This window comes from Macaca thibetana, chromosome 10 (genome assembly GCF_024542745.1).
Source record: "Macaca thibetana thibetana isolate TM-01 chromosome 10, ASM2454274v1, whole genome shotgun sequence".
In the NCBI taxonomy this organism is placed as follows: Eukaryota; Metazoa; Chordata; class Mammalia; order Primates; family Cercopithecidae; genus Macaca; species Macaca thibetana.
In genome coordinates this window covers 15,056,898-15,083,449 of record NC_065587.1, presented here as the reverse complement: position 1 = coordinate 15,083,449, position 26,552 = coordinate 15,056,898, and the positions used below count along the sequence as shown (strand labels likewise).

General features: G+C 38.8%; 1 protein-coding gene across 31 annotated transcripts in view; it reads right to left on the bottom strand.

Moving 5' to 3' along the window:
* The window catches only part of RBFOX2 (RNA binding fox-1 homolog 2), a 296,547-nt gene that overhangs the window by 69,448 nt on the left and 200,547 nt on the right, over positions 1-26,552 (bottom strand). For all 31 annotated transcript variants that reach the window (XM_050806250.1, XM_050806254.1, XM_050806251.1 and 28 more), the window contains one exon: positions 4,428-4,652. In XM_050806250.1, the coding sequence (XP_050662207.1) occupies positions 4,428-4,652 (225 nt within the window). The remainder of the gene's footprint in view (positions 1-4,427; positions 4,653-26,552) is intronic.

The following is a 26,552-nucleotide window of genomic DNA, read 5'->3' as shown; positions in this document are numbered from 1 at the left end:
ACACCAAATGCTGGCGAGGATGTGGAGCAGCAGGAACTCTCATTCGTTGCTGGTGGAAATGCAAAATGGTAGAGCCACTCTGGAAGGTAGTTTGGTGGTTTCTTATAAAACGAAACATACTCTTAGCATATGATCCAGCAATCATGGCCCTTGGTATTTACCCAAAGAAGTTCAAAACTAAGTTCACAAAAAACCCTGCATATGAATGTTTACAGTAGCTTTATTCATAATTGCCAAAATCTGGAAGCAACCAAATGCCCTTAAGCCGGTCAACAGATAAACAAACTGTGGTACATACAGACCAATGGGATATTATTCAGTGCTGAAAAAGAAATGAACTGTCAGGACATGAAAAGACACAGAGGAAACTTAAATGCACATTACTAAGTGAAAGAAGCCAATCAGAAAAAAGCTACATACCGTGGGATTACAACTACATGAAATCCTGAAAAAGGCAAAACTATGGAGATAGTTAAATGATCAGTGGTTGCCAGGGGTTGGGTTGTGGGGAGGAGAGAGGGATAAACAAGCAGAGTACAGAGGATTTTTAGGGCAGTGAAATTACTTGTTATGATGCTATAATGCTAGCTATATGTTATACATGGATCCAAACCCACAGAATGTACACCACTAAGAGTAAACTCTAATGGACTTTAGGTGATAAAGATATATCAATCCAGGTTCATCAGTGGTAACAGGTGCACCACTCTGGTATGAAATGTTGTTAGTGGGGGAGGCCATGCATGTGGGGGAGCAGAAAGTATATGGGGTAAGTCTCTACTATCTTCTCAGTTTACTGTGAACCTAAAACTGCTCTAAAAAAAGAGATCTTAAAAAAAAGGGTAAGATTGTTTAAAGTAATAATTATAATAGTGTATTGTTATATATCTAAATTATACAGGCATAATATGTATGACAATAGCACAAAAGAGTGTGGGGAATGAAGCTACATTAGACCTAGGCTGCTATATTTAACCAGAATAAGACACACATGCATGTGCACACACACATAACCATTAGTAATAAGTTGTGATAAGTCAAAGATGTAATTCCTTGAGAAGGCACTAAGAAAATACAAGAAACACCAGCACAAACAAAAAATAACTAATGAAAAAATATCACAAAGGGATGTAAAAGGTACAACAATTATGTAACAGGAATCAGTCAAGAAGGAAAAAAGGAACAATAAAAGGCATGAGACAGTAAAATGACAGACATAAATCTACCTACATTAATAATTACATTAAGATGCAAATTGACTAAATGCTCCAATAAAAAGATAGAAATTTTCAGACCGGATGAAGAAGCAAGAAGCAAGAAGCAAGATCTACTTGTATGCTTTTTGGGAGTGGGGGATGGAGTCTCACTCTGTCGCCCGAGCTGGAGTGCAGTGGTGCAATCTCGGTTCACTGCAACCTCTGCCTCTTGGGTTCAAGCGAGTCTCCTGCCTCAGCCTCCCGAGTAGCTGGGATTACACACCCACGTCACCACGCCCAGCTAATTTTTCTATTTTTAGTAGAGACGGGGTTTCACCATGTTGGCCAGGCTGGTCTCGAACTCCCGACCTCATGATCCGCCCGCCTTGGCCTCCCAAAGTGCTGAGATTACAGGCGTGAGCCACCCTGCCTGCCCCCTCCCCCCCCTTTTTTTTAAATAAGAGATACACTTCAGATACAAAGCAGTTGAAACAAAATGACAGAAAAAAAACATGTAAACAGTAACTATAAGAAGGCTGAAGTGGTTACATTAGTATCAGACAAATCGTTTCCATAAAACAAGTCTCAATAAATAAAAAAATTGAAATCATATGACGCTCCAAAGAAATTAAATTATAAATCAATAAAAGAAAGACATTTGGGAAATCCCCAAACATTTGGAAACAACATACTCCTATGCAACCCAGAAGCAAAGAAGAAACCACAGGAAAAAAATTTAAAATGTCTTGAATGAAATAAAAACAAAAACAAAATAGATCATATTTTATGGTATGCAGCTAAAGGGAAACTTTCTGTGTTTACAGTTTTAAACACAAAAAGGAAAAAAATCTAACATCAATCGCCTAACCTTCCAACTCAAGAGGCTGGCAAAATAAAGACCAAATCAAACTCAAAGCAAGAAGAAAGAAATAATAACAGAGTGGAAAATAATTTAAAAAAAATAGAAAAACAACAAAAATCAATGAAACAAAAAGTTGGTTTCCTGGAAAAATCTACAAAATTAATAAACCTTAGCTAGACTGACCAATAAAAAAAGAGAGAAGACATAAATTGCCAAATCAAAAATGTCAACAGGGATATCACCACAGACCCTATACAAATTAAAAGGATTATATGAAATTATGAATAACTTTATACCAACAAAATTGACAGTTTATATGAAGCAAATTACTAAAAAGACACATATTATCCAAACTAACAAGAAACAGAGAATAAAAATGAAAAAAAATTAAAAACCCTGATAATTAGTATAGAAATTGATTTAGTGATTAAAATACCTTGGAAAAGCCTCATATATATTTTATTTTTTCTTTTTCGCTTCTTTAATTGAAACAGTTATTCTGATAGGTCTGTGAGTTCATGATCATTAAAAAATTATTTGGAAATGTAGTCAATACATGAGCCTGTATATTTATGATTCTAGAACAAATGCTACTGAAAGTCTCGTTTGTTACCTATCATGCCTAGACTCTTCAAATAAATTATCTATTGTAGCCAATTACTTCTGAAGTATAAAATTATGTGCTTATACCAACTAATAAACATTGAAAGTAGGAATTTCTTGGTGGTTCAATACCTAATGAAAGAAAATTGAAAGCATTTATGGGTTAAATCCATCCTTAGCAAGTGGCTTAAAGGCTGAATAAAGCTCTCCTTTTGATAACCAGATATAGGAAAGAGAAAAAGAAATCTAACAGAGCTAGGTCTTTCTATGCAGATTATAGAACATTTCTGTCTTTAGAAATACACCACACAAGGCTGGGTGTGGTGGCTCATGCCTCGTAATCCCAGCACTTTGGGAGACCATGGCAGGAGGATTGCATGACAGGAATTCAAAATAAGCTTGGGCAACAAAAGGAGACCCTGTCTCTACAAAAAAGTAAAAAATGAGCTGGGCGTGGTGGTGTGTGCTTGTAGTCCCAGCTACATGAGAGGCTGAAGAAGGAGGATCACTTGAGCCCAGGAGACTGAGGTTGCAGTGAGCTAGCTATGTTCATGCCACTGCACTCCAGCCTGGGCAACAAAGCAAGAGACAATACAATTTCCCATATGTTGATATGTATGAGATACATACCTATTATTAATTTATGACATTTCCTTTACTTTAGCAAGTTAGTAGTAAGAGGTGAGGTCAAAGAGGTAAGCTGGGCTAGAGACTAGAAACCAAGTACAAAGTTCAGATTATATTCTAATTGCATTACGGAACTATTAAGAGTTAAGTAGGAAATCGGCAAAATTTGCGTTAAAAAAAACAAAACCACCTTAGTCCTATGTGGAGGATAGATAAGTTAGGCAACAGTAATATCGGAAATCAGTGATGAGGTTTGGACTAGAGTGGTGATGATGATAAATCCTTTTAAATTTCCTAACAGCCTCTTCAGGTAGGTATGATTATCTTCATTTTAGAGTGAACCAACAGCAGAGAGAGATTAAATAACTGGTCCAAGGGCACACAGTTTAGTAGGGGCCATATTGAGATTCAAACACAAGCAATCTGGTGGAAGAGCAATAAGATGTGGAGAAGAGGATGAAGTAGTTAGAGTTATGGTTGTCAAGACTTGCTAATCAATTAGATGTGCAGAAGAAAGAAAGGAAAGAAAGGAAAGAAAGGAAGAAAAGAAGGAAGGAAGGAAGGAAGGAAGGAAGGAAGGAAGGAAGGAAGGAAGGAAGGAAGGAAGGAAGGAAGGAAGAAAGAAAGAAAGAAAAGAAAGAAAGAAAGAAAAAGAAAGAAAGAAAGAAAGAAAGAAGAAAGAAAAAAAGAAAGAAAGAAAGAAAGAAAGAAAGAAAGAAAGAAAGAAAGAAAGAAAGAAAGAAAGAAAGAAAGAAAGAAAGAAAGAATATTCCTAGGTTTTGCTTGAGCAACTGAGTTTGGTAGTATAATTATATAGAGAAAGGATGTATAAGAAGAAGAAAAGGGGTTCCAGGACCTACACATGGAATACTGCACCATTTAAAAATTGAACAGAGAAGGAGGCAGGGGCAGAACACCCAATGCTCGGCAGGAAAATTGGTAGAGCTGGAAAAGCCAAGAGACTAAGTATTTCTAGGAGGAGGGAGGACAATGTGTACAATGCTGCTGAGAGAAGGTGTACATGAGAACATATGTAAATGCTAAATTAATTCCGAGAGTTTTCCAGTTGTATAATCAAGGTGACAATTTCAATAAGATTGCCACGCATTCTTCTATTTTTCACCTCATGGTTCACATACCGTAAGAGATCCATTTTGTGTGCTGGGTGAGTTGCTGCTCTGCTCCCCGTGGGCTTGCGTACTTCCGTAGAGTGTCAGGTTATGCTCACCGGTCTGGCCGGCATAGTCTTGAGTGTGTGGCACCCCATACTCTGTGGGAATTCCATTCTGCGGAGGTGGTGGAAATGGGATGGTAGTAAAAGGCTGAACCATTGCGTCAGGAGTTGTTGTTGGCTCCTGGTTACCCTAAAACAACGAGAAAAAGAAAAAGTGACTCTGAATCCTTGTTACGTAACTATTTTTAAAGTGAATATATGGAATTCTCTGAATATTCTCTCACTGCATAGGTAAAATGGAATGACCCAGGATTGGGGAAAATATTATTATATATACACACATAGATGTATGTATGTGGACTGAGACACACACACACACCCCTTCACTTTTGTTGATGTGTGGTTACTAGACAGGCCCACAACCATATTAAAGTGGACTAGATGCCAAAGGGTCAAAAATCTTTCCTTTAAATTAAAAGTAGGTGGAGAGCCCACTTTGGACCACAAGCCACTACAGCCTCTGCAACAGAGAGAGATCCTGTCCCTAAAAAATACAAAAAACAAAAAAGAAAAATCAACTAGGAGAAAATATTAGCAAAAGGTAAGAGAGAAGCTGGGTTATTATCACTAGTCCCAGAGTGGGCTAACCAAGTTGACAAGACAGACACACATGTACACGCAAACACACACACATCCCAAGAGAAAAAGAGGCAAAGTGTCTATCTGAACAATTCATTGAAAATGAAATACAAACAACTAATAAAAATGCTCAACCTCACCAACTGTCATGAAAATTCACATTAATATCAAAGTAAGTCCAAGTTTTTAGTCATCAAATCAGTAAAGAAATTAAGCAGTTTTATTGTGATATAACTGTCATATGATAAGCAGCACCTATTTATTTATAGTATACAATTTGGTAAGTTTTGAAAAATGTACTTATATTCTCATGAAATCATCACCACAATCAAGATAGTCAACACATATATCCAAAACCCCCAAAAGTTTCCTTGTGCTCCTAATAACAAGCATATATTACTTTTGTAATAAAACCTACACAAATATATTGTTTTTAATATTAAAGAGAATGACAAAAAATATATCATCAATAAAGGGAAGCCAATGTTCTGAAACACTGAATTACTGTGTTACCCTTAAGAGAATGGTAGTGACCTACCTCGAAACAAAAATTCATAACTCTCTTCCATTTAAGTTAAACAACTTCAAAATTCAGCTGTCTCCAATGTCCAAGAATCATTTCTACTTGGTAATAAAAACTGCTTTACATAATAGTGGTGAAAGAAAAAAGAGAATTGGGGATGGGGGACTGCCACAGTCTAGATAAAAAGTGAGGAACTGATTACAGTTATCAGTGGGAAGGGGCAGAGTCATAGGCTGAGTTGTGCTCCTCCCCAACCAATATGTTGAAGTTCTAACCCGCAGTACCTCAAAATGTCACTGTTTTTAAAGATAGGGTCTTTAAAAAGGTAATTAAGTTAAAGTGATGTCATGAGGATGGGCCTTAATCCACATGGAGTGGTGTCCTTATAAGAAAAGGGAATGTGGATACAGACACATACAGAGGGAGGCCCACGTGAAGACACAGAGAGACCATGACCATCTACAGGCTAACTAATGAAAAAGACATCAGAAGAAACTAACCTAGCTGACACCCTGATCTTGCACTTCTAGCCTCCCAAATGGTGAGAAAATACATTTCTATATTGTTATGTAATATTTTGTTATGGCAGCCCTTGCAAACTAGTAAAGGCAGGAATGAAGATTCTGTAACAGAAATTAAAAATAAAAATAAAAAAATTGCTTTACATAAAAATTTTCCTGCTATTGGACATAATGGTTCATGCCCTGTAAACCCAGCACTTTGGGAGGCTAAGATGGGAGGACTGCCTGTGGCTAGGAGTTCAAGATCAGCCTGGCCAACAGGGAGAGACACCATTTCTAAACTTTAAAAAATTAGCTGGGCATGGTGGTATGTGCCTGTAGTCCCAACTTCTTGTAAGGCTGAGAAAGGAGGATTGCTTGAGCCCAGGAGCTGGAGGCTGCAGTGAGCCATGATTGCACCATTCTAGCTTGGGGAACATAAAGATCCTGTCTCTTAAGAAAAGGAAGAAAAAAAAAAAAAAAAAAAAAAAAAAAAAAAAAGGCTGGGTGCGGTGGCTCACGTCTGTAATCCCAGAACCTTGTGAGGCTGAGGCGGGCGGATCACTTGAGGTCAGGAGTTCAATACCAGCCTGACCAACATGGTGAAACTCCATCTCTATTAAAAACATAAAAATTAGCCAAGGATGGTGCCAAATGCCTTTAATCCCAGATACCTGAGAGGCTGAGGCAGGAGAATCGCTTGAATTCAGGAAGAGGAGTGAACTGACATCACTACACTCTAGCCCAGGCGACAAAGTGAGTGAGACTCCATCTCAAAAAATAGAAAAAAAAATCCCTCTCTTTAGTTCTTAGAAAATATGCTATGGAAACTTTAAATTTTTTTGGAAAAAGTCTATCTTTGCCACCCATCACTATATAACTTCTTTTCATTATTTCTAGGTTAGGATAGTTTTTATGATGTCTTTATAGCTATTCCGGGCATCTGAAGAGAGATACAAAATAGTTATCTCCCTTCTTCAAATTATTCAATGCTCTATCTCTCTGTATCTATCTAGCCATATGAAACATACTGCTTCAGAAGCCCTCGCTGGATCTACTGGCCTGAAGACAGATATGAAAAAGAAGTGAATTGGAATTCAGGTGGATTGGTGAATGAAACACAGTAAGAGCACCAAAGGTCTTATGCCCACATCAGGCATAAATATAATCTTACAGGAATCCACAAAAAAGTTCTACTAAATAACTGGTAAAGGCTAAAAGACACAATTTTCAAGTTAGGATTAACAAGTCCAAGGGGACTTTCTCTTGCTCTGACACTGCTCCTCTCAGCCTCCTCGTTTTACTCCAGCCTCCATTCTCCACCTCAGTCTGCTGGGAATGAGACTCTGGCACACAAGTATACAGTATGAATTCTCCCACAGGGGTATTCTCAACAGGGCTGACTCAGTCAACTGAATAAACACGTCAATTTGCAGTGGGAGACAGGGAGAAAGGTAAAAACATTTCCTGTGATCCACCTGTAGCCTAGGCACTAGGCGTTTTATAGAAATGCAAGCCAGACAGAGGTACTGTTTTCCTAGAGGGGTAATGTAACCTCCGTTAAGAGGTCAAGAAGAAATTCTTAGTGGATTATTTTGTTACTTACAGAAATTTCTTTTAAAATTTTTGTTAAAAATGTAACAACAATTGTTCATATACTAAGGGAATGAAATTGGGATATGAGTGATTCAACATCTTCTCTCATATATTCTGCAATGTCTGAATATTTCCCCAAGTATACATTATTAAAAATGTTAAATGGTTTCAGATTTCTATTAAATTTCCAGGCTTCTAAATTTCCAGATTTCTACTAAAATTCCAAAGTTCTATGCTCAGAAGTACAACAGCCTTCAGCAAACTATGAGATAACAGTTCACATGAGTATTTCTAGGTATGAATTTACATCTACACTTACATAAAAAATGCTTTGTTTCTATTAGCAGAGTCTAAGCTGCTTAAGTATATCTCATCTGAGAAAAGAAATTATTAGCTTTCTCTTTAGTCTACAAGGTTAGACAGAATAGCTCTTTCCCCTAACCTACCAATCTATAAACTTTCTTCCGTTTCCAGTTAAAAGTAATTCCTTCCTTTCCTATATTCTTATAACATTTAGCTTGCATTCCCTACAAGACACTTAAATCTAAAGTCTCATATTTAGCAAATCTAAATATGTATTTTAACTCCCCTATTGGATTAAAAGGCTCATTATGATGGGTGGAGACAGTCCTGTAGAATGTAGACTCCCACATGGTACATAATAAATATGAAGTGTTAAACATTTATGAAATAGAGGAAGATTGAGATAGAAAGTCACGTGCACGCACATTACAGCAAACTGCTTTGTTGGGCTAGAGAGCATAACAAGGAATAACACAGAATGAAACAAATGTTGATATCTTGGGTCGATATCAAACTGGAGCATAGGGATGGGAAGGTAGAACTGGTGAAGTATTAGGAAAGAAAATAACATTTACATGCTTGTGCTTTATGCACTTAATTTCCTTCTGTTTTACAAACACAGGCTTTAAGAGTTGTTGACCTGCTGTGAGTGAAAATCAAATGTAACTATTAATTTCTGAGTTGAGAATGATGTCTTTCTCTTTTAAACCACAGATAGTAACAGAGGCGATACACGTTATATCCAGCCTTTTGGTGTACAATGTGAAACATGCTAAATGTTTCCATTCTAAATTCAAATATACAGTTGTCCCTTCGTATTAGCAGGTAATTGGTTCCAGGAACCTCCCAGCCCCCACCCACCACAGATGACAAAATCCTTGGATACTCAAGTCCTTTATATAAAATGGCATAGTATTTGCATGTAACCTACTTACACACATCCTCTTGTATACTTTAAATAATCTCTCGATTACTTATAATACCTACTACAATGTAAATGTTATCTAGATAGTTGTTATGCTGTAGTGTTGAGAAAATAATGACAAGGCCCTGCATGCTGGCTCATGCCTGTAATCCCAGCTCTTTGGGAGGCTGAGGAGAGAGGATCACTTGAGCCCAGGAGTGTGAGACCAGCCTAGGCAACACAGTGGGATCCCGTCTCTACAAAAATTTTTTTTAAAATTAGCTGGGCATGGTAGCATGTGCCTATAGTCCCAGTTGCTCAGGAGGCTGAGACAAAAGGATCACTTGAGCTTGGGAGACAGAGGCTGTGGTGAGCTATGATCACGGCACTGCATTCCAGCCTGGGCAACAGAGTGGGACCCTGTCTCAAAAAAGAAAAGAAAAGAAAAGAAAAAGAAAAAAGAAAAGAAAAGAAAAAAGTGTCAAGAAAAAAAAGTCTGGCCAGGGACAGTGGCTCACAGCTATAATCCCAATGCTTTGGGAGGCCAAGGCAGGAGGATCCCTTGAGCTCAGGAGTTTGAGACCAGCCTAGGCAATGGGAGACCCTGTCTCCTAAAAAGAAAAAACGTCTGTACATGTTGAGTACAGACACAGTCATCCAATTTCCCACCCTAATTTTTCAATCCTAGCTAGCTGAATCCACAGATGCAGAACCCGTGACTATGGAAAAACAACTATAGTATCACAGTCATCAAACAGGAACCCATTCAACGGTCTATTGCCTTACCCATAGCAATCTCACAGGTTCAATCATCACCTACCGACAGGTGACTTCCACTGTTTTTTCTAGGTCCAACCATGTGCTTTCTCCCTAGTTTACATGGGATGTAATAAAAAAGAAAGTATGAACCTGAAAGGCAGACTTGAGTTTAAATCCCAATTACACCTCTTACCAGATAGGTTGTTTACTTCACAGGTGGTTGTGAAAATTAATTGAGAGAGCAGGTGAAACTGTTTTGTAACTGATTCTTTAGCATATTTTCTGTTCCTACTGAATTATACTGAATATTATTTAAAAGCTATGCACAGTATTGTAAGAGAACACAGAAATGACCCAAAATATAATTGTCTTCATATTTCTAGGATAATTAAAGTCTGTGCAATCTTAGAAAGACAAAGGTGTATTTTGTTTATATCTTCTCATTTATTCCTCAATTTCACTCTAATTTTCTCAGTTTGGTCATCTTGAGTCCCACTTATATACATAACCTACTATTGTATTAATTCTAACCAACAGGCTGCAAATCCTAAAAGCTTCTCAATTCCCATACCACATATATGGGCAGAATGGACCATGCACACAAACAGATCAATATTAATTTTATTCATACCATCATAAAAAGAATCACTTCATTATTTAGGTAGAGCATATTCTCACCAGTTTATTACTACTGACAATGTCACTAGTAATTTTTCTAGTGCTGTTTATAAATGGAAATTAATTTTCCAGGATTATAATACAAATAAAATGTTTTTAACTATTTTTATAAATTATATCATTTTGATCCCTTGGGATTTGCTTAGGTGGGCTCAGATTTCAAGCTCTATTTGCCTTTGTTTTTTTTTTTGTTTTTTTGTTTTAAAAAAAGAGTACCTAGGCAAAGGCCTATCATTCTTCTCAGATCTGGTACTAAAAGCAGTGGTTTCTGCCCAGGTGTCTGTGACAAGAGGAAAATAACAGCTATATAACCGTTATCTCAGAAAGATAAGAAGACAACACTGGATTTAAAATCATCTAGGATCAACTTTTTAAAAAAAAAGTAACTCTGTAGAAGAACAGACCAAGAAAATCCAGACAAACAAAATGGATAAACAAACAAAGACAAAACAACGCTCATTTGCTAGACTTAAAGCAAAATTACTCTAGATTCTTAACGTGTACAAATACTTAAACAGTGCTACCCCCAAATCTCCTTCCTTCAGTATCTAAAATATTCTGGTTCTTTTTTTTTTAAGTCTAAAGACAACCAAGCTATTGAACTATTCTTAACTTTTTCTTAAAACCACCATAACCTAGAGGAAGAGCTATAAGGTAGGATTGTTTTGCTTTTCTTACCTCAAGGAAGTTTCCCAATTTTAAGTACCCAGAGCAGAAAAAAGTGTTAGTGTCTAATAATCCTGAATACATTTCTGGTAAGTTAGGTAAAAGTAATACATTTTCTCTTTTACAATACATATAAACTACACTCAGAGCCATAAGATGTTAGGCAACTTGTAGGTAAATTTGATGTTGGGAGGAAAAATCTACACAATGAAATCTCCATGTACTCTCCAAATATTTACATTCAGGTTGAATTCCAAGAATTCGCTGTTCACTTGGTGGTTTGGAACTTACTGAATTGCCAAGATCCCAAGGAAGCTCATGGAAACAAATTCCATTATTATATAATAAGGATTACTGTAATAAAAAACCAATTGCCATTGAAGTATTAAGTTTAAGAAAAAATGTTGTCTAATTTTGGGTAAGGAGTTCAGACACATCCATTCCTGCTGCAGTCTCAACAGTAAGATGCAGTAAGAAACTACTTCCATAATACTCAGCTCCTCACACCTATCAACTCATCTTTTACCTTGTTCTTTGAAAAAAAAGATGCCCCTATTTTATTGCATATAACACCCACTCAAGGAACATATTTAGAAATGCACATGTCAAGATCCTTTCCCCATAGATTAGGATTCAGTAGGTTGGAGCAGGGACCCTGGTACTTACTGGTGTAGGTGGTTTGGGTCCCACATTCTGAGAAACACTGATTTAGAGGCTTTAGCTGGCAAAATGGGAGAGAATTATGGTTGCAGCATGCCTCCAGGATATGTCCTGAAGCATCTACACCTTTAGAAGAACAGAGTCAGTTAAGAGATTAAAGAGGGCATAGAGGCCAGGTGCAGTGGCTCCCAAGGTATCCCAGCACCTTGGGAGGCCGAGGCATGCGGATCACATGAGGTCAGGAGTTCAAGACCAGCCTGGCCAATATGGTGAAACCCCGTCTCTACTAAAATTACAAAAATAGCCAGGTGTGACGGCGCACGCCTATAATCCTAGCTACTTGGGAGGCTGAAGCATGAGGATCACTTGAACATCAGAGGCAGAGGTTGCAGTGAGCCAGGATCGCGCCACTGCACTCCAGCCTAGACAACAGGGTAAGACTTTGTCTCAAAAAAAAAAAAAAAGAAAAGAAAAGAAAAAAGAAAAAAAAGGCAGGGGCATAAATGATGAGAGGAAGGTAACGGTGGCTATAAATGTAAGTTTCCTAAAAGTAGAGGGTTACCTTCTTATATGGAACCTACAGCTAGGAGAATAAACACTGGTTGTTTTCTATAGTGCAAATCTACTGAAACGTAGGCCTCACAACGGATCCTTCTTTTAGCATGGGTATAACTAAAGAATCAAGACCAAAAGATGAGTGTGCTACAGCCATGTAAAGGGGAGACAGAATTCAGGAACATGACCATTACAGTCTTGAGCTCTTATAAACAGACAATTAATAAAATAAATTTTTTTTAAAAACCAGGCAATACAATATACATCCTTGCTTAGAATAACAATAAATGACAGAAGCTGGTATATGTAAATTTATGGGCAGTTATAGGCTTGGTCAACAAGAATATTGTAAATTTGCCTCCAAATCACTTGTCTTACACACACACACACACACCCCTCTTTTAAATTACTCAGAGGGAAAAGCCAGTTCGGTCTTCCCCTTGAGGCTGAGTTTTACAATCTCACAGCAATGAATATTTAAACAGGAAAATAAATATTTCAGAACAAAGTCATTCAAACCTATAGTCTATCAGGTGAAAAGCAACAAACCCTGTAATAGTCTTAATATCTCCAACCTCTTAAAAGCTCTTTCCTCTATTTCTCCTTAAGGAAGTATTTAGAACCTCAAACATTCATGAATCATGTCTTCCACTGGCAACAACAGACAGCAAGAACTACTCTGGTTCAGTTACCTGCTTCCTTGGAAATGGAAGGCCCTTACACACAATTAATAGTTAAATGTCTATTCTATTCAATGTAATCAGTGATTTACACAATCTATGGAAAATTATTCTTTTTCTCAACCACACTTTTCACTACAATCTAAATTAATTTATTATTTATTTTGTCATCATGGACAATTAAGTTTGCATCTTCCATATGCTAAACTGGAATAGCCTTAAAAATTGTCACAGCCAGGTGGGGTTGCTCACACCTGTAATCCCAGCACTTTGGAAGGCCCAGGTGGGAGGACTGCTTGAGGCCAGGAGTTCAAGACCAGCCTGGGCAATATAGCAAGACCCTATCTCTAAAAAAAAAATTTTTTTAAATAGCCAGGTGTGGTGGCATGTGCCTGTAGTACTAGCTACTCAGGAGGCTGAGGTGAGAGGACCACTTGGGCCCAGGAGTTTGAGGCTGCAGTGAGCCTGGATCATACCACTGTACTCCATCCTGAGTGACAGAGAGGGACCATGTCTCTAAGGAAAAAACAAAACAAAGAAATAGTTGTAACTCAGGTTCCAAATAAAACACTGGCAAGGTACTAGAGTGTTTTCTGAATTACAAAATATTTAATTATGCTTTATAAATGTTATTAGGCATTCTGTTGTAGTCTACCTCTTTAAAATAGAAAATTCACATTATAAACATAGAGTAACAGAGAAAAATTTTCCCTATCCCTTTCCCAGAACACAACACATTTTGTCTACAACCATGGTTACATGGTGGCTTATATATTCTCTAATCATTTAACAAGTAAAGTCCCTAAGTCAACCAGGGACTGAATCATAAACTTCATCATAGCTTCCTCACCAAATGAAGTGATGATGAGCACATAACAGGTGCCTTTTAGAAAATGCCTGGTAATTGAATTAACCAGGTAATTGAATACCTGCTTCTGCAGTATAAGTCTAAAAAAAGATAGGAACCATTCTCTCAATAGCTTTACCAACTCTGCCAGGGACCTCACCACAATATAAATAATCATTCTATGAAAATATATATAAGGCTATATGTGAGAGTCCACATTATGTACTATGGGGAATTAAAAGAAAAATGAGCCGCTGTTCTCACCTAGGCTATCTACATAATCTTTTTTGGTTTTTAAAGAGTTCAGCTTTATTTTAACTTAACCTCAACCTAATGAACTCTCCAAGCAGCTGCCAGAATGATCTTTCTAAAATAAAACCTAAATCTGATAGTTAATTTATCTTCTTAGAATCCTAGACTCCCAATGTTTACAGTCTCAAGTCCAAATACCTTTGCATGGAAGTCATGCCTCTTGCACACTTCATCTATTCAGCTTCAACTCTTGCCATCAAATATTTATTGAGTATCTATCGTGTGTTAGATATTCTGTCCTAGCTGCTGAGGAAACAACGGTGATTAAAAAGCCAAAGTCCCTGCCCTTATGGAGTTTACATTCTAGTAGGAAGAGACAAATAATAAATCGGCAAGCAAAACAATAAACAGATGGTGTGCTACAGAGAAAAAATAAGAGGAGGGTATCAGGGTATTGGGCTGGAGAGACAGAGAATTTCCTTTTTCTACGGGTGGTATGGAAAGGTAACACTGATCATACTTTTTTAGAAATTAAGGCAACAAGTCATATGTGCATCTGGATGGAAGAAGACTCCAGACAAAGGGAACACAAATGCAAAGTCCCACAGGCAAAAACACAAGTAGCTCATTCTAAGAACTAGGAACATGGAGGCCTTGGAAACCTATGTGATAACACTGGTGTAAGCATGAACAGAGTGGCAGGAGATGAAGTGAGAAAGGTAGCAGTGGGGAAAGACGATATTGACAGAATTCCTGTAAAGCTTACAGCCACTGCAGGGTTGTTAGCTTTTACACTCCACTGAGAGTTCTGAGCAGAGAAGTGTGGTCAGAATTAGGTTTTAAATGTACCACTCGGCAAAGGCAAAGGCAGGGAGCCCTGTTGGGAGGCGACCCTGATAATTCACCTGAGATGAGGAGGGTTTGGCACAGGTGGTAATCTAATGTGTGTCGAATGCTGAAAAACACCATGTACTATTTCACCTTCCAGTTTATTTGCACATAGTATTATTTCTGCTTAGAAAGCTTTTCTCCTTTCTACTAATCGGGCTAATACGTACACAATCTTTAATATGTATTTACTCCTCTCTAGAGGTTTCTGATTCACTCAAATAGGGGGAAAAAATCATTCCTTCCTCCTCCCCTCCCCAACCTAATACTTAACTCTACTGTGGTACTTATATTCAATTACAGTTATCTGCTTACATATGTATTGTCTTTACAGAACATGAACTTGTTGAGGACAGGTAATTGTCCAGATCTAATTCATCCCAGTGGCTGCCTTAAAAGCCCTCAATAAGTATTTGTTAAAGAAATAAAAGATGTTTCAACCTAGTAGAGTATATAAGCAAACACAAAGTTTTGTTATAACAAAAATGATATGGTTACAGAAAGCAACCAACACTCAGCATCGGGAAACAAAGGTGATATGAGGTAGGGAAGACAAAGAGATTCATTAGGATGCCACAAACTTTGAAGGGACTTTATACTAAAGCTATGAACTACATACAATAGGCACAGTGAGTGAGACATAGTTTGGGGGGCCCAAGCGAAGACAATCCAAAGGCAGAATTGGCAGAACCTGGCAACGGGTAAGAGTGAGGAGAAGACTACTAGATTTCAACCTCAAGGTACTGTATGCTAATGAGGAGTGAGCAAGAAAGAGTGGGAAAGGAGAAAGGATCAATTCTAGTAGTCCAAGATGTTCCTCATATAAACTAATTAGATTCTACTTTTTCATATTTGAAGTTCATTCTGTTTTCTAAATGCATTCTAAAACATCTTTGATAGTTATTTCCAGGGTGTTTTGGTAACTCATTTTTCCTTTTTAAATTTGATTTTTTAATATTTATCAAATTAATACAAGCACATAATAGCAAATCAAATAGGTAAGAAGAGCTTATGATGAAAAGCAGCAGTAACCTGGCCAGGCGTGTTGGCTCACGCCTGTAATCCCAGCACTTTGGGAGGCCAAGGAGGCCTGCCTGTGGTCAGGAGTTCGAGACCAGCCTGGCCAACATGGTGAAACCCCGTCTCTACTAAAACTATTAGCAAGGTGTAGTGGAGGGCGCCTGTAATCCCAGCTACTTGGGAGGCTGAGGCAGGAGAATTGCTTGAACCTGGGAGGTGGAGGTTGCAGTGAGCCGAGATCGCGCCAGCCACTGCATTCCAGCCTGGGCGACAGAGTGAGATTCTGCCTCAAACAAAACAAAAAAAAAAAGGAGTAGTTTCCTATCCTTCCCTCTGTCAGTTCTTTGAGGACTGACCCTCTTTTAATAGTTCCTTAAAAGGCGGAGGTTCCCAGGCCAGAGCTGCCATTAGGGATTACTGACTCCTCTGACCACTCCCAGGCTTTGGCAACACATGCTCAGTACAGACCTGATCTGCCCACAGGACAGCAGGACCTGGCCTCCTCTCCTGAGGCCACTGAAGGAAGGGGTCAAGTGAGTTAACTGTTTGTATGGCAAACTTTGACCAAGAGGGGGAGGGGCAGGAAATGGGAGGAAACCATAAACACCTCTTCACACCTTTGGATGGAAAGGACAGAGAAGCAATAGCTCTACACAACCTTCCTGAAGACTTCCAGTAAAACTAAGCAATCAGCAAGGCCTATTACAAAGACAGGGCCAGCCTTTCTGCCTTCTTTCCCTCCTGCTTTCCTGAGATGGTACTCCCCAATAAAGTGTTAGTGGGTAAGGTTTTTGTTTCAGGCTCAGTTTTCTAGAGAACACTAGCTAAGAACACAGTCTATGACTTGTGTCTTGTATTTTCCATTTTGGTGACTTAAACCTCTACTTTTTGGGAACATCTCCAACTCTATTTGGCTATCCTTCTACTGTGTGCTTTCTATTGACAATAATGCTCTAAATCTCCTTTTGTATTCTCTAATTGTTTCCTTTTCATTATATCTAGTATTGGTTTTATAAATGAGTATTTTAGTTAGAAGATTCCTTTAAAGTTCTCTTCTGTTTCCTGCATTATTTGTTGCCCCTAGGTTCAGGTTTTCTTTTTGTTTCTTCTGGTCTCTTTCATGCTAAAAGTTCCTCTCAGACTTCTAATGATCCTCACGCACTGGTAACCCAGGTAAAAGGACTTGTTAGCTAGTATGAGTTTCCTCTGTGAATTTGCTTTCCGATTAGATCTCTCTTTGGAATTAAAATTCTAATGGGAACTCAGCATAAGACAGAGAAGAGCATGTCACTGGCAGGCTTTGTTTTAGTGTAAGCCACTAGCAAAGTGCAGAATGCCATCCCCCTAAATATGAGACTAAAGGAAGGGGTGCCAATATCTAACACACACACAAAATTAAATTTCCCCAAACATTCTGATCAACTTCTTTGGAGACAAACACTGTTTCATGTTTTATTTTTCCTTTGGGTTTTCTTTTTTTTTTTTTGAGAGAGAGAGTCTTGCTCTGTCGTCCAGGCTGGAGTGTGCAGTGGCACAATCCCGGCTCACTGCAACTTCCGCCTCCCGGGTTCAAGTAATTCTCCTGCCTCAGCCTCCCAAGTAGCTGGGATTACAGGCACCCACCACCACACCCAGCTAATTTTTGTATTTTTAGTAGAGACGGGGTTTCACCATGTTGGCCAGGCTGGTCTCGATCTGACCTCAGGTGATCCACTCGCCTCAGACTCCCAAAGTGCTAGGATTACAGGCATTATTAGCCACCGCGCCCGGCCTTGTTTTTCCTTTGTTAATGCTAGAGAAAGGGGGTGGCATAGTATTTGCTGACTACTGCCACTGGGAAGGGGTTGGAAAGGCTCTGTCAGTGCCAGGTAACTGAGCTATCCCCTAAATAAACACTGAATTCCTGCTTTCTGTCTCTTTTTCATTTTTGCTCACAGAGCTCCCATGGGTTCCCCCTAGGCAGACTGGCTTCCACACCACTAGCAAGCAGCCTCCTTGTATTCACTGACAGGCATCTGTTTATTCTCCATTTCATCCCTCAATTGGTCCTCATTAGCTTTAGCTTTTCCAGAAATTTAGTAACTCTTGTTTATTAGTGTTACATCTCACCTTTTTCTATTTGCTATTGCTGATTTATTTTTTGTACTTCTGTACTGTTATTTCAGTGGAGTCTTATAAGAGATGTGAGGCAAATGAAAGCATCTATCTATCATCTTGACCCAGAAGTCATGATTTATTTTCTGCAAAACAAGATTTCAACCATAAATGAGTTCTGTTAATTCCAGTTTCCTGTATAGATTTGAGAAAGGTGAAATAACTATTAAACATTTATCTCTCTTTAAAAAAAACCTTTAACAACTCGAAGATTTATTAAAAGAAAATTAGAGAAGATTAAAAGGAAAATAAAGTGTTTACTACAATTTTTGAAACCGCCTGGGTACTTATGCTTTAATAAATTAGACACATTTAAATTACAGGAAGCAAAGCAACTCAGAGAAGGATCAAAACTAAATATGTGGCCAGACGCAGTGGCTCACGCCTGTAATCCCAGCACTTTGGGAGGCCGAGGCGGGTGGATCATGAGGTCAGGAGATCAAGACCAGCCTGGCCAACATGGTGAAACCCCATCTCTACTAAAGATACAAAAAATTAGCCAGGTGTGGTGGTGCGCACTTGTAATCTCAGCTACTCGAGAGGCTGAGGCAGGAGAATCGCTTGAACCCAGGAGGCGGAGGTTGCAGTGAGCCGAGATCACGCTATTGCACTCCAGACTGGGCAACAGGATGAGACCCCATCTCAAAAAAAAAAACCTAAATATGTGCTGTAAGTCACAGTCCTAATGCCATCTACAAATACACCCAGCATTATGTGCTAAACATTATTTGAAATCCTTACAAACAGAAAAGATTTGCAAGGGTCTAACTACTCTCAGAAACAACAGAAAAAATCAAGTAGTTACCAGTTAGAATGCCTAATTTTTCATCTCCCTCCTTCTTCATGAAAGGAATAGTGGCCCAGATCAGAATGCAGTCTAAAGAGGAAAACAATTCCCGTTACCGCATTGATCTCTAGCAAATGGATCAATAAGGCATGCCATGGACTCTGATCCTTCAGTCAGGAATGGCAATGAAATGTAAACCAGTGATTGCAACATTGAATCCTTCATCACAATGAGGCCAGCCTAGAGAAGAAACTGGAGTCCTATGTTAGAAGTAGTCATCAAAAATGCTATTATAAACAGACTGTTACTACTGAACAGGAAAACCTATCTCATTTTAAGAAAGGTGGCCTGCGGAAGACAGAACTAGGGGGATGCCTGAAACCGCTAATAAAAGAACCAAAAAGAAGCCATCCATACTTAATAGTTGTTTGGTAATGAAAATGTTTGTAGTTTTCACTCCACATTTCCTGTGAAAGTCAAGTCAATGCTAAACAAACAGGGCATACTTTAAAAAATAATAAAAGGACATATCTATTTCTTTTCTTTACTTATAATCTTCCTCACTTGAAACTTCATTATCATTATCAATTAAATCAACTACACTATCCAGCTTCATTCAAGAATAATTTTCTAGGCCGGGCGTGATGGCTTCCGTTTGTAATCCCAGCACTTTGGGAGGCTAAGGTGGGTGGATCACATGAGGGGTCAGGAGTTCGAGACCAGCTTGGCCAATATAGCAAAACTCTGTCTCTACTAAAAATACAAAAATTAGTCAGGCATGGTGGCATGTGCCTGTAGTCCCACCTACTCAGGAGGCTGAGACAGGACAATCACTTGAACCTGGGAGGCGGAGGTTGCAGTGAGCCACGATCTCACCATTGCACTCCAGCCTGGGCAACAGAATGAGACTTCATCTCAAAAAAAAAAAAAAAAGAATTAACTAAGATCATATATAAAAAATTCTTTGCTTTTGGCTAAAAAAAAAAAAAAAAAAAAAGATAATAATTACCACTATTAATGTGAAAGAATAAGAAAAAATAGGAAGCATACATAGTCCAAAATATAAATGCTAACAGCTGAGTTATAAGTTCTCCATGTTCTTTTTCATATGAACAGTCACATCAATACAAATATGAGGGGAAAAATCACATTCTTCTTACTAAAGATTGCACAGAAGAGATAGGCTAAGTAAAATTAAACAAACCTCCCCCTTCTGCATTTCCTGTTTTTCCAAAATGCCCCCTGGTTCCTCAGGAGGGAAAACTTTAAAGCATATATAGTAGCCTCCTTTCTCTACAGGGGTATGCTCCAAGACTCTCAGTGGATTCCTAACACTGCAGACAGCACTGAACCCTCATCTACTGTTTTTTTTTCCTATACATACCTAACTATGAGAAAGTTTAACTTACAAATCAGGCACAGTAAGAGAATAACAACAATACTAATAGTAACACAGAACAATTATAACAATATACTGTAATAAAAGTTCCCTGAATGTGGTCACTTTCTTGCTCTCTCTCAAAATACCATACCTTAGAATTTTCAGACTATGGTTGATCATGGGTAACTGAAACCATGAAAAGGGACACCGTGGATGGGGGGATTACCTTACTGAGATAAGCTTTTTGTCACAGTTGCTCTATATTAGCAACCAACAGTCAGGTGACCATTTTAACTGAAGTTAAGAAAGCTCTAAACAATGCCATCTACTTCTTTAGTTCCACAATGCATTCCCATTGAAAGCTATAGATAATCTGATTATCATTTAAATAGCAATGACTCAAAGAGTCTAAATATTGCTTATTGAGGTTTTCTAAGGTTCCATCAAGTTTGCAGCAGTGGTCATCATTTTCACATTCCGGAGTGCCCCTATTTTCTACACTGTTTAACACAGTGAACAAATAGTACTTTGAATTTTCTCTCTCCCTATTCTGCAAGATTCGCAAGGGCAGGTAATACATCGGAAAAAAGGATGCTTCTCTTTTTCCGCAAGACCACAAATTACACCAAACTACAAAACCATGGAAACTTTATTTTTCCTGTGTTCTTGCTTAGGTATTTCTGCTAAATGACTTTTTTTTACCCCCATTAATTTTATCAATCCTAGACTCTCTGAAACTATCCTACCACTAAACCTCACTCAATAATAAAGAATTTGATTCTAGTTTCAGACAATGTCTTGTATAACTCATATACACACATAAACACACAATGCCATAGCCATTCTTCTCATGCCTTCCACTTCTGCCAAACTTCTCAAACTCTTTCCTCACATAAGCTTCTAACAACACTTTATTGACATCATTTTCATGTAATTTACCATATTCCACCTTCTAGTATAATTACTTACACATCTTATGCATTCTTCCCTAATACTCCTTGAAATGAACTGTTCAACTCATTTTCAATCATAAATTTAAAATATATTCAATGAGACACTGCTTAATTTTCTTTTAAAAGTATGTGTTCACTCTTCGGCTTCCAATCAAGATGGAGTAACAAGAACCACATTTAAGGCCAGGTGCGGAGGCCAAGGCAGGCAGATCACCTGAGGTCAGGAGTTTGAGTCCAACCTGGCCAATGTGGTGAAACCCTATCTCTACTAAAAATACAAAAATTAGCAGAGCGTAGTGGCACATGCCTGAAATCTCAGCTACTTGGGAGGCTGAGGCAGGAGAACTGCTTGAGCCTGGGAGACGGAGGTTACAGTGAGCCAAGATTGCGCCACTGCACTCCAGCCTGGCCGACAGAGTGAGACTCTGTCTTAAAAAAAACCAAAAAAAAAAAAAAAAAAAAAAAACCCAAAAAAAACCAGATTTATCTTTCTACCTGAAACTACTAAAAAAAACACAAAATACATGAAACAACAGCACTTAAGACATTGTCTAGAAGGCAAGGAAAGACAGAGATTCCTCAGTCAGGAAACAAGCAAGTTGAGCTCTACAACTGCCCCAACTTATCACATGGGTAAAGTTTCCAGGCTGTGGCAGAGAAGGAGGGACCCAGGCAGAACCTGGTGGGTTCCATGAATTGAGAAGATAGAACTAGAAGTCTGGAGAAGCCAAGACAGCACAGGGCACGGTACTGGAGAAAGCTGCAGACAGAAAGAGAGCTCTAAAGATCTCAAGTACTCAATTGAGTGCTGACTGCCACATCTATGTGTGAAACTTCAGAGGCTGGGGAAAGAACCACTTGAAAGAAATACAGGCAACAGTACTAGGAGCTCACACAGTGCCAAGAATAAGCCTGTTCTTAACAGCCAGAGTGGAAAACCTAATGATTTAAGGAGCGTCGATTAGAGTCTTAAACAGAGTCTTGCCTCAGTGGCCAGGAAAAATTAACCAGAGACTAAACACAGCTCTAGTCCTGTCTAACAAAGCTTAAAAAACAAGACCTGAGGTTGGGCGTGTGGCTCATGCCTGTATAAATCCCAGCACTTTGGGAGGATGAGGAGGGCGGATCACGAGGTCAGGAGATAGAGACCATCCTGGCTAACACAGCGAAACCCCATCTCCACTAAAAACACAAAAAATTAGCTGGGCGTGTTGGCACGCACCTGTAATTTCAGCTACTCGGGAGGCTGAGGCAGGAGAATCACTTGAACCCGGGAGGCGGAGGTTGCAGTGAGCCGAGATTGCACCACTGTACTCCAGCCTGGGTGACAGAGCGAGACTCTGTCTCAAAAAACAAACGAACAAACAAAACAAACAAACAACCCAAGACCTGAAAGGATCAAACTTTTTCTAAGAAACTTAGTTGTGCTGTAAAGCTCAAGAATATTTACAGAAATAAAAAATTATCTAGCATCCAACAAGATAAAATTCACAATGTCTGGCATCCAATCAAAAATTACCAGGCATGCAAAGAAGCAGGAAAAATACAACACATAATGCTGAGAAAAATAAATTAATCACAACTCACCGAGAACTAATACATACGTTAGAATTAGCAGATGAGGACATTAAAACATTTGTGTCCCATACGTTCAAGATAAAAAAGGAAAAAAGGAAAAAAATGAACATGCTAAGAAGAGACATGAGAGGTGTGAAAAAGACCCACATTAAATTCTAGAGATGAAAACTATAATCTGAGATTTAAAAAACACATACGCACCCACTGGATTGGATTAATGGCAGACTAGACGTTGCAGGGAAAAAAAGGTAAGTACATTTGATGTTACCATATAGAAGCTATCCAAAAAGAAACAGAGAGAGGGAGGGAAAAAGACCTAAAAGAACAGTGAGCCTTGAAAATGACATAGAATGGCTGGTTAGGATCTGCTAGATATCTGCGATAACAAGTTTTCAAAAGTAGTATGTAAAGAATCTAACTCTTGGCCATCTTGAGTGGAAGGCAAAGCAGAGAGGAAGATGACTATGCTCAATATACCATATTTGGTATACTTGCCATGGGTTGCCAATCCCTAAGATTTCATTGTCACCTTCCACTTCTCTTTCTCTGTCATGCTCTTTCCCCAGTTGCGGGAGTCATGCCCTTCTTCCTTCCTGCCTGACTTCCCAGGAGGCTAGAGCTCCTATGCCATTTACCGTCATACACACAGGTTTCCACCTCCACTAGAACATCTATACTACAAGAGTTTCCTGTGTCCCTCAAATAGTTTATTCCAAAATCTTCCCAATCTTCTAGCTATGTAAAGCATGTATTTCCCAAACTACATGTGTGTTAAGTATTAACTGATTTAAATAATAAGCATTAGGTTATAAGTGACTACCCAATTTAACTCTCCCATTCAACATTTCAAAAGAGGACACTATCAATGAATTAGCAAGTTAAAAATCATTAATTAACTCAAAAGAATATTTGCCGGATGCTAACACTGGTGATATAGTCCCAATCCTGAAAGAAACTGTAGTCTGATGGAAAAAAACAGAAATACACTCGCAATTACAGTACTGTATAAGCTATAAGAACAATGCATATAGAATGCTAATGAAGCACAGAGGGACAACTCTGTGAGATAGAAAGATTTCTGAAGTAGGTGAAGTCTAAGCTGAATCTTTAAAGACAAATTAATCACGTGGAAGAAAAATGCATTCTGGCCCAAAGTAATAAATAATAGTCATGTGTCACTTGATGACAGGGATATGTTCTGAGAAATGTGTCCTTAAGCAAGTGTGTCTTTGTGTGAACATCACACAGTGTACTTACACAAATTTAGATGGTATTGCCTACTACACGACTAGACTATATGGCGTAGCCTATCGCTCCTAGGCCACAAATTTGTACAGCATGTGACTATACTGAATACTGTAGGCAAGTATAACTCAAACCTAAGTATGTGTGTATCTCAGTATAGAAAAGGGACAGTGAAAATAGAGTATTATAATCTTATGGAACCATTATTGTGTAGGCAGTCTGTCACTGACCCAAATGTTGTTATATAGCTGATAACTAACATGAAAAATGTATTTTTTTTAAATATGAAAATGTATACAAAAAGCAAGAAGGTATAAAATACAGCATATAGATGGAGAAAGGAAGTAAAGAAGAAGAATCTTCGTATTTTCTGGGGCTGGGGAAATAAGAGAGCAAATCAGGGGATTCATTCTATTGTAATAGGGATCCATGATGACCTGCCAGAACCACTCAAAACTGTCTCTCTGTCATGAAGCTATACGGGAAAACTTTACCTACGCTATAAAGGAAATTGCGAGGTCCTGTATCCCTCTAAGTCAGGGATCAGCAAACTATAGCTTGTGGTTCAAAGCCAGCCCTCCACCTACTTTTATATAACCTGCAACTTAAGCATGCTTTTACGTTTTTAAATAGTTAAAAGAGGCTAGGCGCAGCAGCTCACGCCTGTAATCCCAGCACTTTGGGAGGCCGAGGTGGGCGGATCACAAGGTCAGGAGATTGAGACCATCCTGGTTAACATGGTGAAATCCTGTCTCTCCTAAAAATACAAAAAATTAGCCAGCCATGGTGGCGGGCACCTGTAGTCCCAGACACTCAGGAGGCTGAGGCAGAATGGCGTGAACCCGGGAGGCGGAACTTGCAGTGAGCCGAGATCGCACCACTGCACTCCAGCCTGGAGGACAGTGTGAGACTGTCTCAAAAATAAAAATAAAAATAAAGTTGAAAGAATCATATTTTGTGACACATAAACATTACATGGAATTTAAATTTCAGTGTCCATAAATAGTTTTACTGGAACACAGCTATAACTAACCATTCATTTACTTACCATCTATAGCTTCTTCAGTGCTTCATCAGCAAAGCTGGGTAGTTGTGATAGAAACAACACGGCTTGCAAAGCCAAAATTGTTTACTATCTGGCCCTTTACAGAAAAAGTTCATGGATCTTTGCTCTAAGTTAAGAGTCTTTTCAAAACCCAATCTCCTTCACTTAAGTCCCAGTTTGTCTCTTCCAAACTTCTTACAAGGAATCATAATTAACATTAGGAAAAAAGAATACAATTGTATCATTTGTGGACATAAAAGCATTCATTTATAATATCGTAAAATAATCACTGACTTCCATTACTCAGTGACAGTAACCTTTGAGGGATCAGGGCAAGACTCAGAGATTAAAAGACAGGTAGATTCCTGCCAATCAGCTGAGAGCATGCTTTATAGTGGACAGAAAAACAATATTCTATTTATTCTTTTTAGGAGTTCAAGGTATTATCCCTTCATTTTTGGAATTGTAAATTGCCAACACTACTAGATGTTCAATGCGCTATACAAACTGACTAAAGCCAGTTGTACGCAATGGCTCATGCCTGTAATCCCAGCACTTTGGGAGGTCAAGGCGGGTGGATCACCTGAGGTCAGGAGTTCAAGATCAGTCTGGCCAACATGGTGAAACCCTAACTCTACCAAAAAATACAAAAATTAGCTGGGCATGGTGACGCACGCCTGTAGTCCTAGCTACTTGGGAGGCTGAGGCAGGATAATCACTTGAACTCAGTAGGCAGAGGTTGCAGTGAGCCAAGATCATACCACTACATTCTAGCCTGGGCAAAAGAGTGAGACCCTGTCTCAAAAACAACACAAAAAAGAAACTGACTAAAGCCAAACATGTTATCATAAAACAACATTTGTAACAAAGATATGATACTTAATACTCATAACTGTAAAATGATGTTTGCCAAATGCTGGGAAGGAGGCAGGGGATGGAGAGAGGTTGGTTACTGGGTACAAAAACACAGTTAGAATAAATAAGTTCTTGGCCAGGCGCGGTGGCTCACACCTGTAATCCCAGCACTCTGGGAGGCAGAGGTGGGCAGATCACTTGAGGTCAGGAGTTCGACAGCAGCCTGGCCAACATGGTGAAATGCTGTCTCTACTAAAATTACAAAAATTAGCTAGGCGTGGTGGCGTGCACCTGCAGTCCTAGCTACTTTGGAGGCTGAGGCAGGAGAATCACTTGAACCCAGGAGGTGCGGACTGCAATGAGCCGAGATCTGAGCCAAGATCGCACCACTGCACTCTGGCCTGGGCAATAGAGTGAGACTCAGTCTCCAAAAAAAAAGAAGACGAAAAAGAAGAGGAAGAGGAAGTGGAAGCGGAAGTTGAAGTTCTAATATTCGACACACAGTGACTATAGTTAACAATAATTTATTATGTATTTCAAAATAGCTAGAAGGGGAGATGTGAAATATTCTCTATACAAAGAAATGATAAATATCTGAGGTGATGGGTATCCTAATTACTGA